Source organism: Mauremys reevesii, linkage group 14 (genome assembly GCF_016161935.1).
Source record: "Mauremys reevesii isolate NIE-2019 linkage group 14, ASM1616193v1, whole genome shotgun sequence".
Classification (NCBI taxonomy): Eukaryota; Metazoa; Chordata; order Testudines; family Geoemydidae; genus Mauremys; species Mauremys reevesii.
In genome coordinates this window covers 848,760-865,851 of record NC_052636.1, presented here as the reverse complement: position 1 = coordinate 865,851, position 17,092 = coordinate 848,760, and the positions used below count along the sequence as shown (strand labels likewise).

The window sequence follows — 17,092 nt, the reverse complement described above, 5'->3', positions numbered from 1 at the left end:
TGTACCCTAGGGAGGAGGTTGAATGAGCCCTGTATTGACAGCGAGATGCCCGGTCCCAGGCCTATCCGGGGCCCGTGGGAAGCAGTGACGGGGGGCGGGGGGTCTGGACAGCGGCTCACGGACGCGGCTCTGCGACCCCCAAGCTGGGGGGCAGGGGGCTGCTGGGCCATAGACGAGCCAGAGGGGGTTGGCAGCTCAGTCACGTAACGCCCTGGCCCCACCCCAGAGGCGGCTGCATCTCAGCACCGGGTGAGGGATCAGCCCCCCGCCCCACCCCCGAGGCAGCCGTGTTTGGGTCTGGGAGCCGGGGCCGCCCCATGGAGAGCGTGGGGTGCTGGGCCAGGCCGGGGGGAGGCGCTGAGCCGGGGGGGCACCTCTGGCCTGGGGCGTTAGGCGGACAAGGAAGGAAATGGGGCGCAAGTGGAACTGGCTGCCTGAGTCTGCAGAGAGCCTGAGCCCGTCGCTCCCTGGGGCGTGACCCCCCAGCCCCTTGCGGGTGCCCACGATGCCCTCACGGTGGCGGGTGCCAGGAAGCCATCGACCGGGCGCTTGTCCAGACCCTGCCACCCAGAGAGGGGACGGGTGGGAACGTCCTTCTTGGTTTGTGTGAATACCAGGTGCGTGCCTCAGTTTCCCCTCGCTCGCCCCTGGCACAAGGCCCCCCCCGGAGCTGCTGTGCCCGACCCCTCCCCTCTCAGATAGGGGGGTTGGGGGGCGGCTCCCCCGGCCGGTGGGCAAAGGAGAGGACGGGGCGATCGTCACACCACGTAGTCTGCACCGGGGGGGGGAGTAAACCCTTCCTGACCCCTGCAGTGGGCGGCCCTGAAGCATGAGAGTGGAGCCGAGCCGGGCGGCGCTGGGCGGGCGTCTGATCACCCGCTGCCCGGCCGGCCTGGCGAAGACGCCGAATCAAAAGTGCTCGGGGGTGGAACCGATTTGGGGGGGCCTCAAAATGGCTGGAGAAGGTTCGGGTCGGGTCCAGTGCAGTGAGGTGAAGGGCAGGGAAGGGCTCGCGTCACACACCGGCCAGGGCCGGGGCAAGTGTCCAGCTCGGGCAGCAGAATCCCCACCCCGGGGCAGACCCGGGTCTGACCCTTCCCAGGTAAGCGCTGCCGCCGTGGGGGTCTGGGTTATTCTGGTGGGCAGGGGGTGGGGGGGTCCCGCCAGCTCTCCTCTTGTGCCAGGACGCCTGGGTTCTGCCCTTGGCTCTGTCACTCAGTGTGGGCCCATGGCCGTGTCCTGTGCCTCGGTTTCCCCAGGGTAGAAGGGAGGGAGGCTGCCAGCCCCGCTCCCAGGGCAGGGGGTGCAGCTCAGGGGGTGCCCGAGCTGAGCGCGGCATCCCCTGTGCCCCCCCAGCAGGGCGCCCATGCCCGGGACCCCCTGGGCTTTCAGCCTGGTGCCGCGGTGCCGGAAGGGCCCAGCCGCCGTCCCGGTGGGCACGGGAACCCGCTCGGTTCCCCCGGCCTGTCCCATCATGCACCAGGCCCCACAATGCACTGGGAGGTTACCCAGCAGCCTTTGCTCCCTGGGGCACCCCTGCACCTGGGGGTGTAACCCCGAGGCTCTTTCTCCGTGGGGTGTGTTGGGCATCGGAGTCACGTGGGGGTGACCCCGGGCAGGGGGAAGGGGCATTTCCTGCGGCTCCGTCCGGCTCTGCCACCCAGCGAGGGTACCATGGCCATCACTTAGCCCCCGCCCCCCAGAGCCAGGAGAGAACCCAGGCGTCCGGGCTCCCAGCCCCCCCCAGCTCTAACCCACCAGCCCCCACTCCCCTCCCAGAGCCAGGAGAGAACCCAGGAGTCCTGGCTCCCAGCCCCCCCTGCTCTAACCCACCAGCCCCCATACCCCTCCCAGAGCCGGGGAGAGAACCCAGGAGTCCTGGCTCCCAGCCCCCCCTGCTCTAACCCACCAGCCCCCACTCCTCCCAGAGCCGGGAGAACCCAGGAGTCCTGGCTCCCAGCCCCCTGCTCTAACCCACCAGCCCCCATACCCCTCCCAGAGCCAGGGAGAGAACCCAGGAGTCCTGGCTCCCAGCCCCCCTGCTCTAACCCCCAGCCCCCACTCCCTTCCCAGAGCCAGGGAGAGAACCCAGGAGTCCTGGCTCCCAGCCCCCCTGCTCTAACCCACCAGCCGCCCCTCCCATCCCAGAGCCGGGGAGAGAACCCAGGAGTCCTGGCTCCCAGCCCCTGCTCTAACCACCAGCCCCACTCCTCCCAGAGCCGGGAGAGAACCCAGGAGTCCTGGCTCCCGGCCCCTGCTCTAACCCACCAGCCCCCACTCCTCCCAGAGCCGGGAGAGAACCCAAGAGTCCTGGCTCCCGGCCCCCTGCTCTAACCCACCAGCCCCACTCCTCCCACAGCCAGGAGAGAACCCAGGAGTCCGGGCTCCCGGCCCCTGCTCTAACCCACCAGACCCCACTCCTCCCAGAGCTGGGAGAGAACCCAGGAGTCCTGGCTCCCAGCCCCCTGCTCTCACCCACCAGCCCCCTCCTCCCAGAGCCGGGAGAACCCAGGAGTCCTGGCTCCCAGCCCCGCTGCCCCCGCCTCGTACGACAGCGCCCCTGCTGCCCCCGCCTGCCTCGTACCACAGCGCCCCTGCTGCCCCCGCCTGCCTCGTACCACAGCGCCTCCTGCTGCCCCCGCCTGCCTCGTACCACAGCGCCCCTGCTGCCCCGCCTCGTACCACAGCGCCCCTGCTGCCCCCTCGTACCACAGCGCCCCTGCTGCCCCGCCTCGTACCACAGCGCCCCTGCTGCCCCCGCCTGCCTCGTACCACAGCGCCCCTGCTGCCCCGCCTGCCTCGTACCACAGCGCCCCTGCTGCCCCCGCCTGCCTCGTGCGACAGCGCCCCTGCTGCCCCCTCGTACCACAGCGCCCCTGCTGCCCCCGCCTGCCTCGTACCACAGCGCTCCCTGCTGCCCCCGCCTCGTACCACAGCGCCCCTGCTGCCCCCTCGTACCACAGCGCTCCCTGCTGCCCCGCCTCGTACCACAGCGCCCCTGCTGCCCCCTCGTACCACAGCGCCCCTGCTGCCCCCACCTCGTACCACAGCGCCCCTGCTGCCCCCGCCTCGTACCACAGCGCCCCTGCTGCCCCCTCGTACCACAGCGCCCCTGCTGCCCCCGCCTCGTACCACAGCGCCCCTGCTGCCCCGCCTGCCTCGTACCACAGCGCCCCTGCTGCCCCCCCGCCTGCCGCGTACCACAGCGCCCCTGCTGCCCCCGCCTGCCTCGTACGACAGCGCCCCTGCTGCCCCCTCGTACCACAGCGCCCCTGCTGCCCCCGCCTGCCTCGTACCACAGCGCTCCCTGCTGCCCCGCCTCGTACCACAGCGCCCCTGCTGCCCCTCGTACCACAGCGCCCCTGCTGCCCCACCTCGTACCACAGCGCCCCTGCTGCCCCACCTCGTACCACAGCGCCCCCTGCTGCCCCTGCCTGCCTCGTACCACAGCGCCCCTGCTGCCCCCACCTCGTACCACAGTGCCCCCTGCTGCCCCCACCTCGTACCACAGCGCCCCCTGCTGCCCCCCCGCCTGCCACGTACCCCAGCGCCCCCCGCTGCCCCCCCGCCTGCCTCGTACCACAGCGCCCCCTGCTGCCCCTGGTACCACAGCGCCCCCTGCTGCCCCCGCCCGCCTCGTACCACAGCGCCCCTGCTGCCCCCGCCCGCCTCGTACCACAGCGCCCCCTGCTGCCCCCCCCTCGTACCACAGCGCCCCCTGCTGCCCCCCGCCTGCCTCGTACCACAGCGCCCCCTGCTGCCCCCCGCCTGCCTCGTACCACAGCGCCCCCTGCTGCGCCCCATCAGGCAGGGAAGGGAGCTGGGCAGCCCTTGAGACGGAGGGGAATCGCTGGTCTGGGGCAGTGTGGGGCCAGGACACATGGGTGAGCGGCTCAGCGGCAGCGAGACCCGCAGCCACACGCCCTCCCCGGGCCGCGTTCCCTGCCAGCTGCACCCGGAGATAAAGGGGGCCAAGGCCGGCCTGGAGCACAGGGCCCGGGGTGTCGCTGGCGGCTCACCGGAAATCACAGGCTGCGGGCAGAGCGCCAGGTGGGGGGGTGTGGTGCCAGGTGGGGGGGCCTAGGTGCCCGTTGGTGGGGGTGCAGTGCTAGGCTGGGGGCACGGTGCCAGGTGGGGGGGCGGTGCCAGGCAGGGGGCAGTGCCAGGTGGGGGGCAGGGGCACAGTGCTAGGCCAGGGTGCGGTGCCAGGTGGGGGCACGGTGCCAGACTGGGAGGCGGTTGGGGGTGCAGTGGGGTCAGTGCCAGGCTGGGGTTGTGGTGCCAAGTGGGGACACAGTGCCAGGCAGGGGTGGTGCCAGGCAGGGGTATGGGGCGAGGTGCCAGGCAGGGGCAGTGCCAGGTGGGGGCAGGGGCACAGTGCCAGGCCAGGGGTGCGGTGCCAGGTAGGGGTGATGCCAGGCGGGTTATGGGGCGAGGTGCCAGGCCAGGGGTGCGGTGCCAGGCTGGAAGGTGGGGGCGGCGGTAGGCCAGGGGCGCGGTGGGGGCGGTACCAGGCCGGGGTGCAGTGAGGGGGCGGTGCCAGGCTGGGGGACAGTGGGGGGGGCGGTGCCCCGATGGAGGGCGCTGGGGGGGGCGGTGCCGGGCAGGGGGAGCGGTGCCAGGGCGGGAGCCGGGACTCCAGTCCCGCCCCCTCCCGGCTCCGCCCCCCATCCCGGGCCGGTCACATGGAGGCGGCGGCGCCCGGAGCAGCCCGGCGGCGTGTGCGGGACAAAGGGCGGCGCAGCCCGGATCGGCGGGCGGGATCCTGCGCCCCGGGGAGTCCGTGCGCCCCAGATCCTGCGCCCCGGATCCTGCATCCCCAGGAGGGACCGTGCGCCCCAGATCCTGGGGCCCGGGAGGGACCGTGAGCCCCGGATCCTGCATCCCCTGGAGGGACCGTGCGCCCCGGATCCTGCGCCCCCAGGGGGGTCCGTGCGCCCCGGATCCTGCATCCCCTGGAGGGACCGTGAGCCCCGGATCCTGCGCCCCCAGGAGGGACCGTGCGCCCCGGATCCTGCGCCCCCAGGAGGGACCGTGAGCCCCGGATCCTGCGCCCCCAGGAGGGACCGTGCGCCCCGGATCCTGCGCCCCCAGGGGGGTCCGTGCGCCCCGGATCCTGCGCCCCGGATCCTGCGCCCCGGGAGGGACCCTGCGCCCCGGATCCTGCGCCCCCAGGAGGGACCGTGCGCCCCGGATCCTGCGCCCCCAGGAGGGACCGTGCGCCCCGGATCCTGCGCCCCGGGGGGGTCCCGGCGCCCCTGGAGGCGGCCGCAGGTGGGTCCCGCCGCAGAGAACCGGCGGCAGCCGCAGCCCGCGCCCCGGGGGACATGGGGGGAGCGGGGGGGGGCGTCCGCAGTGCGCTGCTGGGCGGGGGCTGTTTCCGGCCCAGCCCCCCGGCCCCCAGCGCTGCTCCCCGCCCCACGGATCCCTGCAGGGCCGCCCCGAGGATTCAGGGGGCCGGGGGCAAAGCGATACCGCGGGCCGCTTCCATAAAAACCAGTGGCAATGCTACAGAATGGTCCAGTCTCGTGGGGGGGCCCTGCGGCGCCCGGGGCAAATGGGGCCTGTGGGCTGAGGGGTCCCTGGGCTCCCCCCAGAACTGGGCTCTCCCGGGCAGCCGGGGGGTGGCAGGGGGCGCTGGGCTGGGGGCAGGGTGGGGAGTAGCAGGGGGCTGGGCCGTGGGAGAGGGGGCTCAGCAGGGGCGCTGGGGCAGGGTGGGGTAGCAGGGGCGCTGAGCTGGGGCTCAGCAGGGGGCGCTGGGGGGGCAGGGTGGGGGTAGCAGGGGGCGCTGAGCTGGGGGGCTCAGCACGGGGCGCTGGGGGCAGGGTGGGGGTAGCAGTGGGCGCTGGGCTGGGGGCTCAGCAGGGGCGCTGGGGGCAGGGTGGGGGTAGCAGTGGGCGCTGGGCTGGGGGCTCAGCAGGGGCGCTGGGGGCAGGGTGGGGGTAGCAGGGGGCGCTGGGCTGGGGGGGGGCTCAGCAGGGGGCGCTCTCTGGCCGTCAGTGCTGGCCCCAACACCCCGGCACTAGGGGGCGCAGGGCTGCCAGCATTGGGGGTCCCCGGGCCGTCTCTCTGCGCCCCCTGGGGGAGCACCCAGGCCTGCGGGCTCCTAACGGGATGAGGCTCATCAGATCCAGCCCCACAGTGTCAGTGGGGGGGAGGAGGCAGCAACTGGGGTGACCAGAGCAGGTGAACGAGGAAGTGGGAGACAGGAAATGAGTCAGGGTGTCGGTGCTCAGGGAATGGGGAAGGAGCCTTGTCTGCGGGCAGGTACCTCTGCACCATGTGGGGCGGGGCGCCCGGACTCCTGGGTTCTCTCCCGGCTCTGGGAGGGGAGTGGGGGCTGGTGGTTAGAGCAGGGGGGCTGGGAGCCAGGACTCCTGGGTTCTCTCCTGGCTCTGGGAGGGAAGCGGGGGCTGGTGGTTAGAGCAGGGGGGCTGGGAGCCAGGACTCCTGGGTTCTTTCCCTGGCTCTGGGAGGGGAGTGGGGGCTGGAGGGTTAGAGCAGGGGGGGCTGGGAGCCAGGACTCCTGGGTTCTGTCCCCGGCTCTGGGAGGGGAGTGGGGGCTGGTGGGTTAGAGCAGGGGGGGCAGGGAGCCAGGACTCCTGGGTTCTCTCCTCTCCCACTCACCCCAGGGAGCCAAAGGGAAGGGAGGCCTGTTCCAAGCCGGGGGGGTGGGGACAAGGCGGGGGGGGCTCTCGGGCCAGCACACCTGGCGCTGACGCTGGTGACTTCCGGGAACAGAAGGTGTCTCAGGACCGCGGGTGTCGACACAGGCAGGAAAGTTTCTTCCTGCGTGTCAGGGCTGGTTGGGGGCAATGGACTGTGGGGGGCGCAGTCTCCGCCCCCAGTGTTGCTGGCAGCTGTCCCAGCTGAGCTCTGCTCCACACCAGAGGTGGCCGCATTTCGGGAGCGGGTCTGGGCCGGGTGGGGCAGACGGGCCCTGCCAGCTGTGAGTGAGAGGACTGAAGGCTGGAGGGGTGTATTTCTGCCCCCCCATCCCATGCACCCCCCTTATTACACCCTGCCCTAACCACCAGCCCCCACTCCCCTCTGAGAGCCGGGGAGAGAACCCAGGAGTCCTGGCTCCCAGCCCCCCCTGCTCTAACCACCAGCCCCCACTCCCCTCCGAGAGCAGGGAGAGAACCCAGGAGTCCTGGCCCCCAGCCCCCCCTGCTCTCACCCCCCAGCCCCCACTCCCCTCCCAGGGCCAGGGAGAGAACCCAGGAGTCCTGGCTCCCAGCCCCCCCTGCTCCAACCCACCAGCCCCCACTCCCCTCCGAGAGCAGGGAGAGAACCCAGGAGTCCTGGCTCCCAGACCCCCTGCTCTAACCACCAGCCCCCACTCCCCTCCCAGAGCCGGGGGGAGGACCCAGGAGTCCTGGCTCCCAGCCCCCCCTGCTCTAGCCCACCAGCCCCCACTGCCCTCCCAGAGCCGGGAGAGAACCCAGGAGTCCTGGCTCCCAGCGCCCCCTGCACTAAGCCCCCAGCCCCCACTCCCCTCCCAGAGCCGGGGAGAGAACCCAGGAGTCCTGGCTCCCAGCCCCCCACGCGAGGGGCAGGGGCAGGAAATAGGGGCGGAGGAAGCAGAGTATGGGGGCCAGGGGGGGCAGAGCCGGAGCTGCAGCATCAGTCGGGGAAGGGCTGGAGGAGCCGCTGGCTTGGGGTGAGCTGTGGTGGAGACGGGGGGCGGTAAAGGTGGGAGCTGGCCCCTCGTCTGCCCCACATCCCCCTGCCAGGGCCCTGCGAGGGCAGCACAGGGGCAGGGGAGGGGACCTGGGGCAGGAGGGGGCAGGCTGTCGGGGGGTCGTGCCGGGGAGAAGGGGGAATCCTGGTGCTGGGGGGCATCTGACAGAGGAACGTTTGTAGGGGATCGGCAGGGGCACCAGTTGTGTTGTGGATTAGATGAGCTGGGAGCCAGGACGCCTGGGTTCTCTCCTCGGCTCTGGGAGGGGAGTGGGGGCTGGTGGGTTAGAGCAGGGGGGGCTGGGAGCCAGGACTCCTGGGTTCTCTCCCCGGCTCTGGGAGGGGAGTGGGGGCTGGGGGGTTATAGCAGGGGGGCTGGGAGCCAGGACACCGGGGTTCTCTCCCGGCTCTGGGAGGGGTGGGGCTGGTGGTTAGAGCAGGGGCTGGGAGCCAGGACGCCTGGGTTCTCTCCTCGGCTCTGGGAGGAGTGGGGCTGGGGGGCCAGAGCAGGGGGGGCTGAGAGCCAGGACTCCTGGGTTCTCTCCTCGGCTCTGGGAGGGGAGTGGGGGCTGGTCGGTCAGAGCAGGGGGGGCTGGGAGCCAGGACTCCTGGGTTCTCTCCTGGCTCTGTGAGGGGAGTGGGGGCGGGTGGGTAGAGCCGGGGGGGCTGGGCGGCAGGGCTCCAGGGTTCTCTCCTGGCCCTGGGAGGCGAGTGGGGGCTGGCGCGTTCTCTCCTGACTCCCAGCCCCCCCCGCTCTGGTGTACTCCACCAGCCCCCACGCCCCGCCCAGCGCCGGGGGGAGACCCCCGGCGTCCTGGCTCCCAGTTCCCCCGCTCTGACCCACCAGCCCCCACTCCCCTCCCAGAGCCGGGGAGAGAACCCAGGCGTCCTGGCTCCCAGCCTGCCCTCCTGCTCTAACCACCAGCCCCCACTCCCCTCCCAGAGCTGGGGAGAGAACCCAGGCGTCCTGGCTCCCAGCCCCCCCTGCTCTGACCCACCAGCCCCCACTCCCCTCCCAGAGCCGGGGAGAGAACCCAGGCGTCCTGGCTCCCAGCCTGCCCTCCTGCACTGCTCTAACCACTCGACCCCCATTGCGGCCCATTGGATGCCCCCCTGGCTTATCGATCCCCCGGGCAGCCTGGTGCCAGCGCAGCGTCCCTGCCTCAGGGCGCCCCACACTGGTCTGGAGACAGGAGGGAACTGACAGCCCCAGCGTAGCCCCCACAGAGCCAGTGGGGAATCCCCCTCAGGCATTATGGGGTCTAAGATACACACCGTGCAGCACCAAATGTGGCCGGCAGGGGGGAAGCACTGAGCACGGAGGCCTCCATAGGAGCTGGGGGACCCAGAGCTGCGTGTGAGGCGGGTGTGGGGGGGGAAGGATGTTTGTGTGGGGGCCAGGGAGCTAAATCGGTCCCGCCAGGAAGCTCAGTCAGACAACACAGGCCCCTGGGGTCAGAGAACGACCGAGGGCTGGTGGTTAGAGCCGGGGGAGGGGGAGCCAGGACTCCTGGGTTCTCTCCCCGGCTCTGGGAGGGGAGTGGGGGCTGGTGGGTTAGAGCAGGGGTGCTGGCAGCCAGGACTCCTGGGTTCTCTCCCCGGCTCTGGGAGGGGAGTCGGGGCTGGTGGTTAGAGCAGGGGGGGCTGGGAGCCAGGACTCCTGGGTTCTCTCCCCGGCTCTGGGAGGGGAGTGGGGGCGGGGGGGTTAGAGCAGGGGGGGCTGGGAGCCAGGACTCCTGGGGTCTCTCCTTGGCACTGGGAGGAAGTGGGGCTGGTGGTTAGAGCAGGGGGCGGGGAGCCAGGACTCCTGGGTTCTCTCCCCGGCTCTGGGAGGGGAGTGGGGGCTGGTGGGTTAGAGCAGGGGGGGGCTGGGAGCCAGGACTCCTGGGTTCTTTCCCCGGCTCCAGGAGGGGAGTGGGGTATAGTGATTAGAGCGGGGGGAGGGGGCTGGCACAAGATTCCCCCCTACCAATCGGGGCTGCCAGTCCGGCCCCCCACCTCTCCTGTGGGGCAGGGCCCCAGGGGGTGGTTTCACTTACTGCCGGGGGGGAGCCGTGCTTGGGGGCTCAGGGGGCGCTACCAGGAGAAGGGGGGAGGCCTGGCCCTTGGGGCAGAGACCCAGGAACTGACTAGGATACAAGGGCTGGAAGGGGAGTGTGTGGGGAGAGAACCCAGGCGTCCTGGCTCCCAGCCCCCCCACTGTAACCACTAGACCCCACTCCCCTCCCCGGCCAAGGGATGGAACCCAGGCATCCGGGCTCCAACCCTTCCCCCGCAAAGCTCTCCAGACACTCAGAGCAGGTCTGTGCTTGGGGACAGGGTGACGTCCCCCCCTCCAGCCCGGGGCCGGCACAGTGTCCCTCCCCCGGGGCGCCCCACAACCGGTCCGGAGATAGCAGGGCCCAGAGAGCCGGCGGGGAATCCCCCTCAGGCATTACGGGGTCTAAGATACACACCATGCAGCCCCGAGTGCGCAGGGTCTCTGTAGGAGCCGGGGACCCAAAGCTGCGTGTGTGTTGTGGGGGGTGTGTGTGTGAGAGAGGATGTGGCTGGAGGGGGTGGGGGGCTCTGCAGACACCGAGCCGGCCAGGAAGCTAAATGAGTCCCACCAGGAAGCTCAGGCAGCCACCGCAGCCCCTGGGGTCGGAGAACCAGCGAGGGCTGGTGGTTAGAGCGGGGGGAGGGGAGAGCCAGGATGCCTGGGTTCACTCCCCGGCTCTGGGAGGGGAGTGGGGGCCGGTGGGTTGGAGCAGGGGGGGCTGGGAGCCAGGACTCCTGGGTTCTCTCCCCGGCTCTGGGAGGGGAGTGGGGGCGGGTGGGTTAGAGCAGGGGGGGTTGGGAGCCAGGACTCCTGGGTTCTCTCCCGGCTCTGGGAGGAGTGGGGCTGGTGGGTTAGAGCAGGGGCTGGGAGCCAGGACGCCTGGGTTCTCTCCCCGGCTCTGGGAGGGGAGTGGGGACTGGTGGTTAGAGCAGCGGGGGCTGGGAGCCAGGACTCCTGGGTTCTCTCCCCGGCTCTGGGAGGGGAGTGGGGGCCAGTGGGTCAGAGCAGGGAGGGCTGGGAGCCAGGACTCCTGGGTTCTCTCCCCGGCTCTGGGAGGGGAGTGAGGGCTGGTGGTTAGAGCGGAGGGGCTGGGAGCCAGGACTCCTGGGTTCTCTCCCCGGCTCTGGGAGGGGAGTGGGGGCTGGTGGGTTAGAGCAGGGGGGCTGGGAGCCAGGACTCCTGGGTTCTCTCCCCGGCTCTGGGAGGGGAGTGGGGGCTGGTGGGTCAGAGCAGGGGGCGCTGGGAGCCAGGACTCCTGGGTTCTCTCCCTGTTCCATTACCTGGGGACATCTGTCCATCTGTCAGTGCCTCAGTTTCCCAGATATCAGTCCCCACATCGGGGAGAATCACCCCCGGGGAATCACAGCGCGGGGCCCATGACACACAGCAGGGCGGGCGACTCTGTGGGAAGTAGGGGGTTAGGAATGGCTAGTCTGCCATGCTGAGGGGGCTTCCCCCCCCCATGCTATACACAGAGGGGGCAGTGAACCAGGCTAGTGGTTGGAAAAGGCTGGTGCCCCACCCCCCCAGTTCCCCACAGCATAGAGCCAGGCCCCCCGTGGTCCCCCCAACCCGCTCCCGGCCCCTCTCTCAAAGGCCCTTTGTGCGGGCGGGAGGGGGGAGCTCCAGCCAAGCCGCCGGCTGCCCCCCGGCCCCGGTGACTCACAGCCGCGCTCACACAGGGCCCCTTTGTACCGGGAGAGCCGCCCCCAGCAGCCGAGCGGGCGGGGAATCACCCTCAGCCTGGGGCAGTACGGTGCCAAGGTCCCACACGCCGGCGGGGCCGAGGGGAGCCAGGACTCCTGGGTTCTCTCCCCGAAGCCTGCCAAAGCAAAGCCCTGCCCAGGAGGGGGGCGGTGAGGAGAGGGAGCCGCGGGGGGGTGGTGCAGGGACACCCCCCCACGCCCTGGCCCAGCGGGGAGGGGAAGTGCGTCTTTCCCATGGCAGGAAATGGAAAATCCAGAGGAAGGGCAGGAATTTCCGAGGGGGAGGGGGGAAGACGTGTCCTGGCCTCTCCCGGCTCCTCATTATACCAGCACTAAGGAACCCAGACAGGGAAACTGAGGCAAGGGGGAGCGGATGGGATGGAACTAAGTACACAGAGGATAGAACCCAGGAGTCCTGGCTCCCAGCCCCCGCTGCTCTAACCTACCAGCCCCCACTCCCCTCCCAGAGCCGGGGAGAGAACCCAGGAGTCCTGGCTCTCCTCCCCGCTCTAACCACTAGCCCCCACTCCCCTCCCAGAGCCGGGGAGAGAACCCAGGAGTCCTGGCTCCCAGCCCCCCCTGCTCTGACCCCCCAGCCCCCACTCCCCTCCCAGAGCCAGGGAGAGAACCCAGGAGTCCTGGCTCCCAGCTCCCCTGCTCTGACCCACCAGCCCCGTCCTCCCAGAGCCAGGAGAGAACCCAGGAGTCCGGGCTCCCAGCGCCCCCTGCTGTAACCCACCAGCCCCCACTCCCCACCCAGAGCCGGGGAGTGAACCCAGGAGTCCTTGCTCCCAGCCCCCACTCCCCTCCCAGAGCCGGGCAGAGAACCCAGGAGTCCTGGCTCCCAGCCCTCCCCCATTCCAGCCACAGGACCCCACTGCCCCTCCCCAGCTATATTATCCAGCTCAGCCCCACAGGCCGGAAATATCCCAACAGCTGCAACTGCCCTGAGATCCCCCCCCACCCACTTGCACCTCTCGCAGGTGTATGTGGGAGCCAGGATGCCTGGGTTCTCTTCCCTGCTCTGGGAGGGGAGTGGGGGCTGGTGGGTTAGAGCAGGGGGGGGCTGGGAGCCAGGACGCCTGGGTTCTCTCCCGGCTCTGGGAGGGGAGTGGGGGCTGGTGGTTAGAGCAGGGGGGCTGGGAGCCAGGACGCCTGGGTTCTCTCCCCGGCTCTGGGAGGGGAGTGGGGGCTGGTGGGTTAGAGCAGGGGGGCTGGGAGCCAGGACGCCGGGGTTCTCTCCCCGGTGCTGGGAGGGAAGTGGGGGCCGGTGGGTTAGAGCAGGGGGGCTGGGAGCCAGGACTCCTGGGTTCTCCCCCCGGCTCTGGGAGGGGAGTGGGGCCTGGTGGGTTAGAGCAGGGGGGCTGGGAGCCAGGACTCCTGGGTTCTCTCCCCAGCTCTGGGAGGGGAGTGGGGCCTAGTGGGTTAGAGCAGGGGGGACTGAGAGCCAGGACTCCTGGGTTCTGTCCTGGCTCTGGGAGGAGGGGCTGGTGGGTAGAGCAGGGGCGGGGAGCCAGGATGCCTGGGTTCTCTTCCCTGCTCTGGGAGGGGAGTGGGGGCTGGTGGGTTAGAGCAGGGGGGGGCTGGGAGCCAGGACGCCTGGGTTCTCTCCCCGGCTCCATGATGTGTCTGGCATTGGCTGGTGCCTCAGTTTCCCCTAGGCAGCAGTGCTGCCGGCTCCCCGCTCCTTTGGTCCGTTCCCATGCAGTTGTGTCGGGGGAGGGGGGAGTAGCGGGTGGGGGTGGGGGTGGGGACGGCTCCTGGCTCGGGCAGCAGCTGGGGAATCCAGGCCAAATTTAACCCTGGCACCTGGGCCGGGATTAGCCGGGGCCAGGCCGGGGAGAAATCGGGAGTGGGGGGGAGAAACACTCCCTGCTGAGCCCCCCCTCACTCCTGGCAGCAGGGTGCCCCCTGGCGCCCCTTTCTCGGTCTCTGGGGGGTGCCGGGTGCCTGCTTCTCCCTTGGCACCGTCCTGTGCCACCAGCCCGGCCCCATGTGCCCCCTAAACCAGATGGAAACATGGGGGCAGGCTGGGCTGGGGGCCAGGACTCCTGGGTTCTCTCCCCGGCGCTGGGAGGGCAGTGGGGGCTGGTGGGTTAGAGCCGGGGGGGTTGGGAGCCAGGACTCCTGGGTTCTCTCCGCGGCTCTGGGAGGGGAGTGGGGGCTGGTGGGTCAGAGCCGGGGGGGTTGGGAGCCAGGACTCCTGGGTTCTCTCCCAGGCTCTGGGAGGGGAGTGGGGGCTGGTGGGTTAGAGCAGGGGGGGCTGGGAGCCAGGACTCCTGGGTTCTCTCCCCGGCTCTGGGAGGGGAGTGTGGGTGGGGGGTAGATTGGGGCTGGGCTGGGTGCCAGGACTCCGGCTTTTTCTGGAAACAGCTGGGTGTGACCCCTGGCATCCTACCCAGGGCTTCTCTCCGCGCCCTGCAGCTGCCTCGGTGCTTTCCCTGCGTTTCCTCTTCCAAATTCATTTGCTGACTGGTGCGCCCCGCCCCAGAGGTGGCTGCATCTCAGCGCCGGGCGAGGGGTCCCCGGGTAACCGGCCGCCCCGCCCCAGAGGTGGGCGCATCTCAGCACCGGGCGAGGGGTCCCCGGGTAACCGGCCGCCCCGCCCCAGAGGTGGCTGCATCTCAGCGCCGGGCGAGGTCCCTGGGTAACCGGCCGCCCGCCCCAGAGCTGGCTGCATCTCAGCGCCGGCGAGGTCCCTGGGTAACCGGCCGCCCGCCCCAGAGGTGGGCGCATCTCAGCACTGGGCGAGGTCCCGGGTAACGGCCGCCCGCCCAGAGGTGGGCGCATCTCAGCGCCGGGCGAGGGGTCCCGGGTAACCGGCCGCCCGCCCCAGAGGTGGCCGCATCTCAGTGCCGGGCGAGGTCCCGGGTAACCGGCCGCCCACCCCAGAGGTGGCTGCATCTCGGGCCGGGCGATGGGTCCTGGGTAACCGACGCCCGCCCCAGAGGTGGCTGCATCTCAGCGCCGGGCGAGGTCCCGGGTAACGGCCGCCCGCCCCAGAGGTGGCTGCATCTCAACGCCGGGCGAGGTCCCTGGGTAACCGGCCACCCTGCCCCAGAGGTGGGCGCATCTCAGTGCCGGGCGAGGGGTCCCTGGGTAACTGGCCGCCCCGCCCCAGAGGTGGGCGCATCTCAGCGCCGGGCGAGGTCCCGGGTAACTGGCCGCCCGCCCCAGAGGTGGCTGCATCTCAGCGCCCGGGCGAGGTCCCTGGGTAACCGGCCGCCCGCCCCAGAGGTGGCTGCATCTCAGCGCCGGGCGAGGTCCCGGGTAACCGGCCGACCCGCCCCAGAGGTGGGCGCATCTCAGCGCCGGGCGAGGTCCCGGGTAACCGGCCGCCCGCCCAGAGGTGGGCGCATCTCAGCGCCGGCGAGGTCCCGGGTAACCGGCCGCCCCGCCCCAGAGGTGGCCGCATCTCGCGCGGGCGAGGTCCCGGGTAACCGGCCGCCCCGCCCCAGAGGTGGGCGCATCTCAGCGCCGGGCGAGGGGTCGCTGGGTAACCGGCCGCCCCGCCCCAGAGGTGGCTGCATCTCAGCGCGGGCGAGGTCCCGGGTAACGGCCGCCCGCCCCAGAGGTGGGCGCATCTCAGCGCCGGGGTCCCTGGGTAACCGGCCGCCCCGCCCCAGAGGTGTCTGCATCTCAGCGCCGGGCGAGGGGTCCCAGGGTAACCGGCCGCCCGGCCCCAGAGGTGGGCACATCTCAGAGCCGGGCGAGGGGTCCCTGGGTAACCGGCCGTCCCGCCCCAGAGGTGGCTGCATCTCAACGCCGGGCGAGGTCCCTGGGTAACCGGCCGCCCGCCCCAGAGGTGGCCGCATCTCAACGCCGGGCGAGGTCCCTGGGTAACGGCCGCCCGCCCCAGAGGTGGCCGCATCTCAGCGCCCGGGCGAGGGTCCCTGGGTAACCGGCCGCCCGCCCCAGAGGTGGCTGCATCTCAGCGCCGGGCGAGGTCCCTGGGTAACCGGCCGCCCGCCCCAGAGGTGGGCGCATCTCAGCGCGGGCGAGGTCCCGGGTAACCGGCCGCCCGCCCCAGAGGTGGGCGCATCTCAGCGCCGGGCGAGGTCCCGGGTAACCGGCCGCCCCGCCCCAGAGGTGGGCGCGTCTCGGCGCCGGGCGAGGTCCCTGGGTAACCGGCCGCCCGCCCCAGAGGTGGCCGCATCTCAGCGCCGGGCGAGGTCCCTGGGTAACGGCCGTCCCGCCCCAGAGGTGGCCGCATCTCAACGCCGGGCGAGGGGTCCCCGGGTAACCGGCCGCCCCGCCCCAGAGGTGGCCGCATCTCAGCGCCGGGCGAGGGGTCCCTGGGTAACCGGCCGCCCCGCCCCAGAGGTGGGCGCATCTCAGCGCTGGGCGAGGGGTCCCTGGGTAACCGGCCGCCCCGCCCCAGAGGTGGCCGCATCTCAGCGCCGGGCGAGGGGTCCCCGGGTAACCGGCCCCCACACCCCACCCCAGAGGTGGCTGCCTCACCTCCTGACTGTGTCTCTTCCCCCCCCCCCGCAGGTGACCATGTCGTCGATGGACCCCCTGCCCCCCGCCCTGCCCCCCGCCCAGAAGCCCACCCGCATCACGAAGGCCCGGCCCCCCTCCTGGTCGCGGCCCAGCCCGGCCCCCCGCCTGGACCCGCCCCCCGGCAGGGAGCAGCCCCCGGGCAACGTGCGCCAGATGGTGGGTCGCTTTGAGCCCCGGGTGGGCGGGGGCCCCGCGCCCAGCCCCCCCCCGGAGAACGGGGCCCAGCGCCCCCCGCAGGCACCCCCGGGGACGGAGCTCGGTGAGTCTGGTGGGGGGGCGGGCGGCCCTGGGGTGTCGCTGGAGCCCCCCCCTCACCCCGGCTCTCTCGCTCCCCCTGCAGGTCCGGGGCCGGACGCCGGGGGGGAGCCCCCCAGCCCCGGTGCCGGCCCCCCGCGCTGCCCCTGCGCCTGCCACCAGCACCGGCCCGGCCTGGTGCTGCTCTGGGTGCCGGCGCCGCGGGGGGGGGAGCCCGGCTCGGACGGCTCCGGCTCCACCGACGAGGAGGGGCCCCTCTTCCGGCGGCTGCTGGAGGTCACCCGCGCCCCGTCCGCTGGTCCCCGCCAGCCCCGCCCCGCCCGAGGACGGCACCGTGGTCCTGACCGGCTACCGCTCCACCGCCCACCGCAACGGGGGCCCGGCCCTGGCCAAGCCCCCCCGCCGGGCCAAGGGGGACCGGCCCCCCCCGGCCGTGCCCCCCAAGGCCCAGGAAGCCCGCGCGGATCGCTGCAGCCAGAGGGGACAGCTGCCCCCGTCCTCGGCCCCTCGCAGGACCCCAGCCCCTGCCCAGCCCCTCCAGTCCCTGTCAAACCCTGCGCCCCACCCCCGCCTGCCCAGCCCCCCCATACCCCCCCCGTCCCTGCCAAGACCTGCCCCTCCCGCCGCCCCACCCAGCCCCTCCCTGCCCCCACCCAGGATCCCCACCCCGCCCCCTCGTCCCGGCCGCCTCCCCTGCAGAAGGAGCGCGCGGGGACGGACCTGCCAGGTGCGGGGACCCTGCCAGGCCTGGGGGGGGGTCGCGGGCACCCGGTGGGAGGGGGGTGCAGACTGGAGAGGGGGGTGCTGGGATCGGGGTGCCCCAGGTGGGGCCGGCTGGGGAGGGCTCAGGGTCCCAGGGGTGGGGTGGGAGGCGGCTGGGGTCTCAGTGGGGTCAAGCCCCCAA

General features: G+C 72.1%; 1 protein-coding gene across 1 annotated transcript; it reads left to right on the top strand.

Moving 5' to 3' along the window:
- The first annotated feature begins 3,880 nt into the window (after positions 1 to 3,880).
- LOC120381393 (basic proline-rich protein-like) lies at positions 3,881 to 16,532 on the top strand. Its single transcript, XM_039499587.1, has 4 exons — positions 3,881 to 4,050; positions 4,692 to 5,274; positions 15,925 to 16,192; positions 16,498 to 16,532. The coding sequence occupies exons 1-4, from the start codon at positions 3,881 to 3,883 to the stop codon at positions 16,530 to 16,532; spliced, it is 1,056 nt and encodes a 351-aa protein (XP_039355521.1).
- The last annotated feature ends 560 nt before the right edge of the window (positions 16,533 to 17,092 follow it).

What these genes read in the sequence shown, in the direction of transcription:
- LOC120381393 (XM_039499587.1), top strand. Translation starts at nt 3,881, where the DNA reads ATGGGTGAGCGGCTCAGCGGCAGCGAGACCCGCAGCCACACGCCCTCC. An exon ending in GCCCCTGGAGGCGGCCGCAG is followed by an intron (nt 5,275 to 15,924) that starts GTGGGTCCCGCC and finishes CCCCCCCCGCAG; the next exon opens with GTGACCATGTCGTCGATGGA. An exon ending in ACCCCCGGGGACGGAGCTCG is followed by an intron (nt 16,193 to 16,497) that starts GTGAGTCTGGTG and finishes GGTCCCCGCCAG; the next exon opens with CCCCGCCCCGCCCGAGGACG.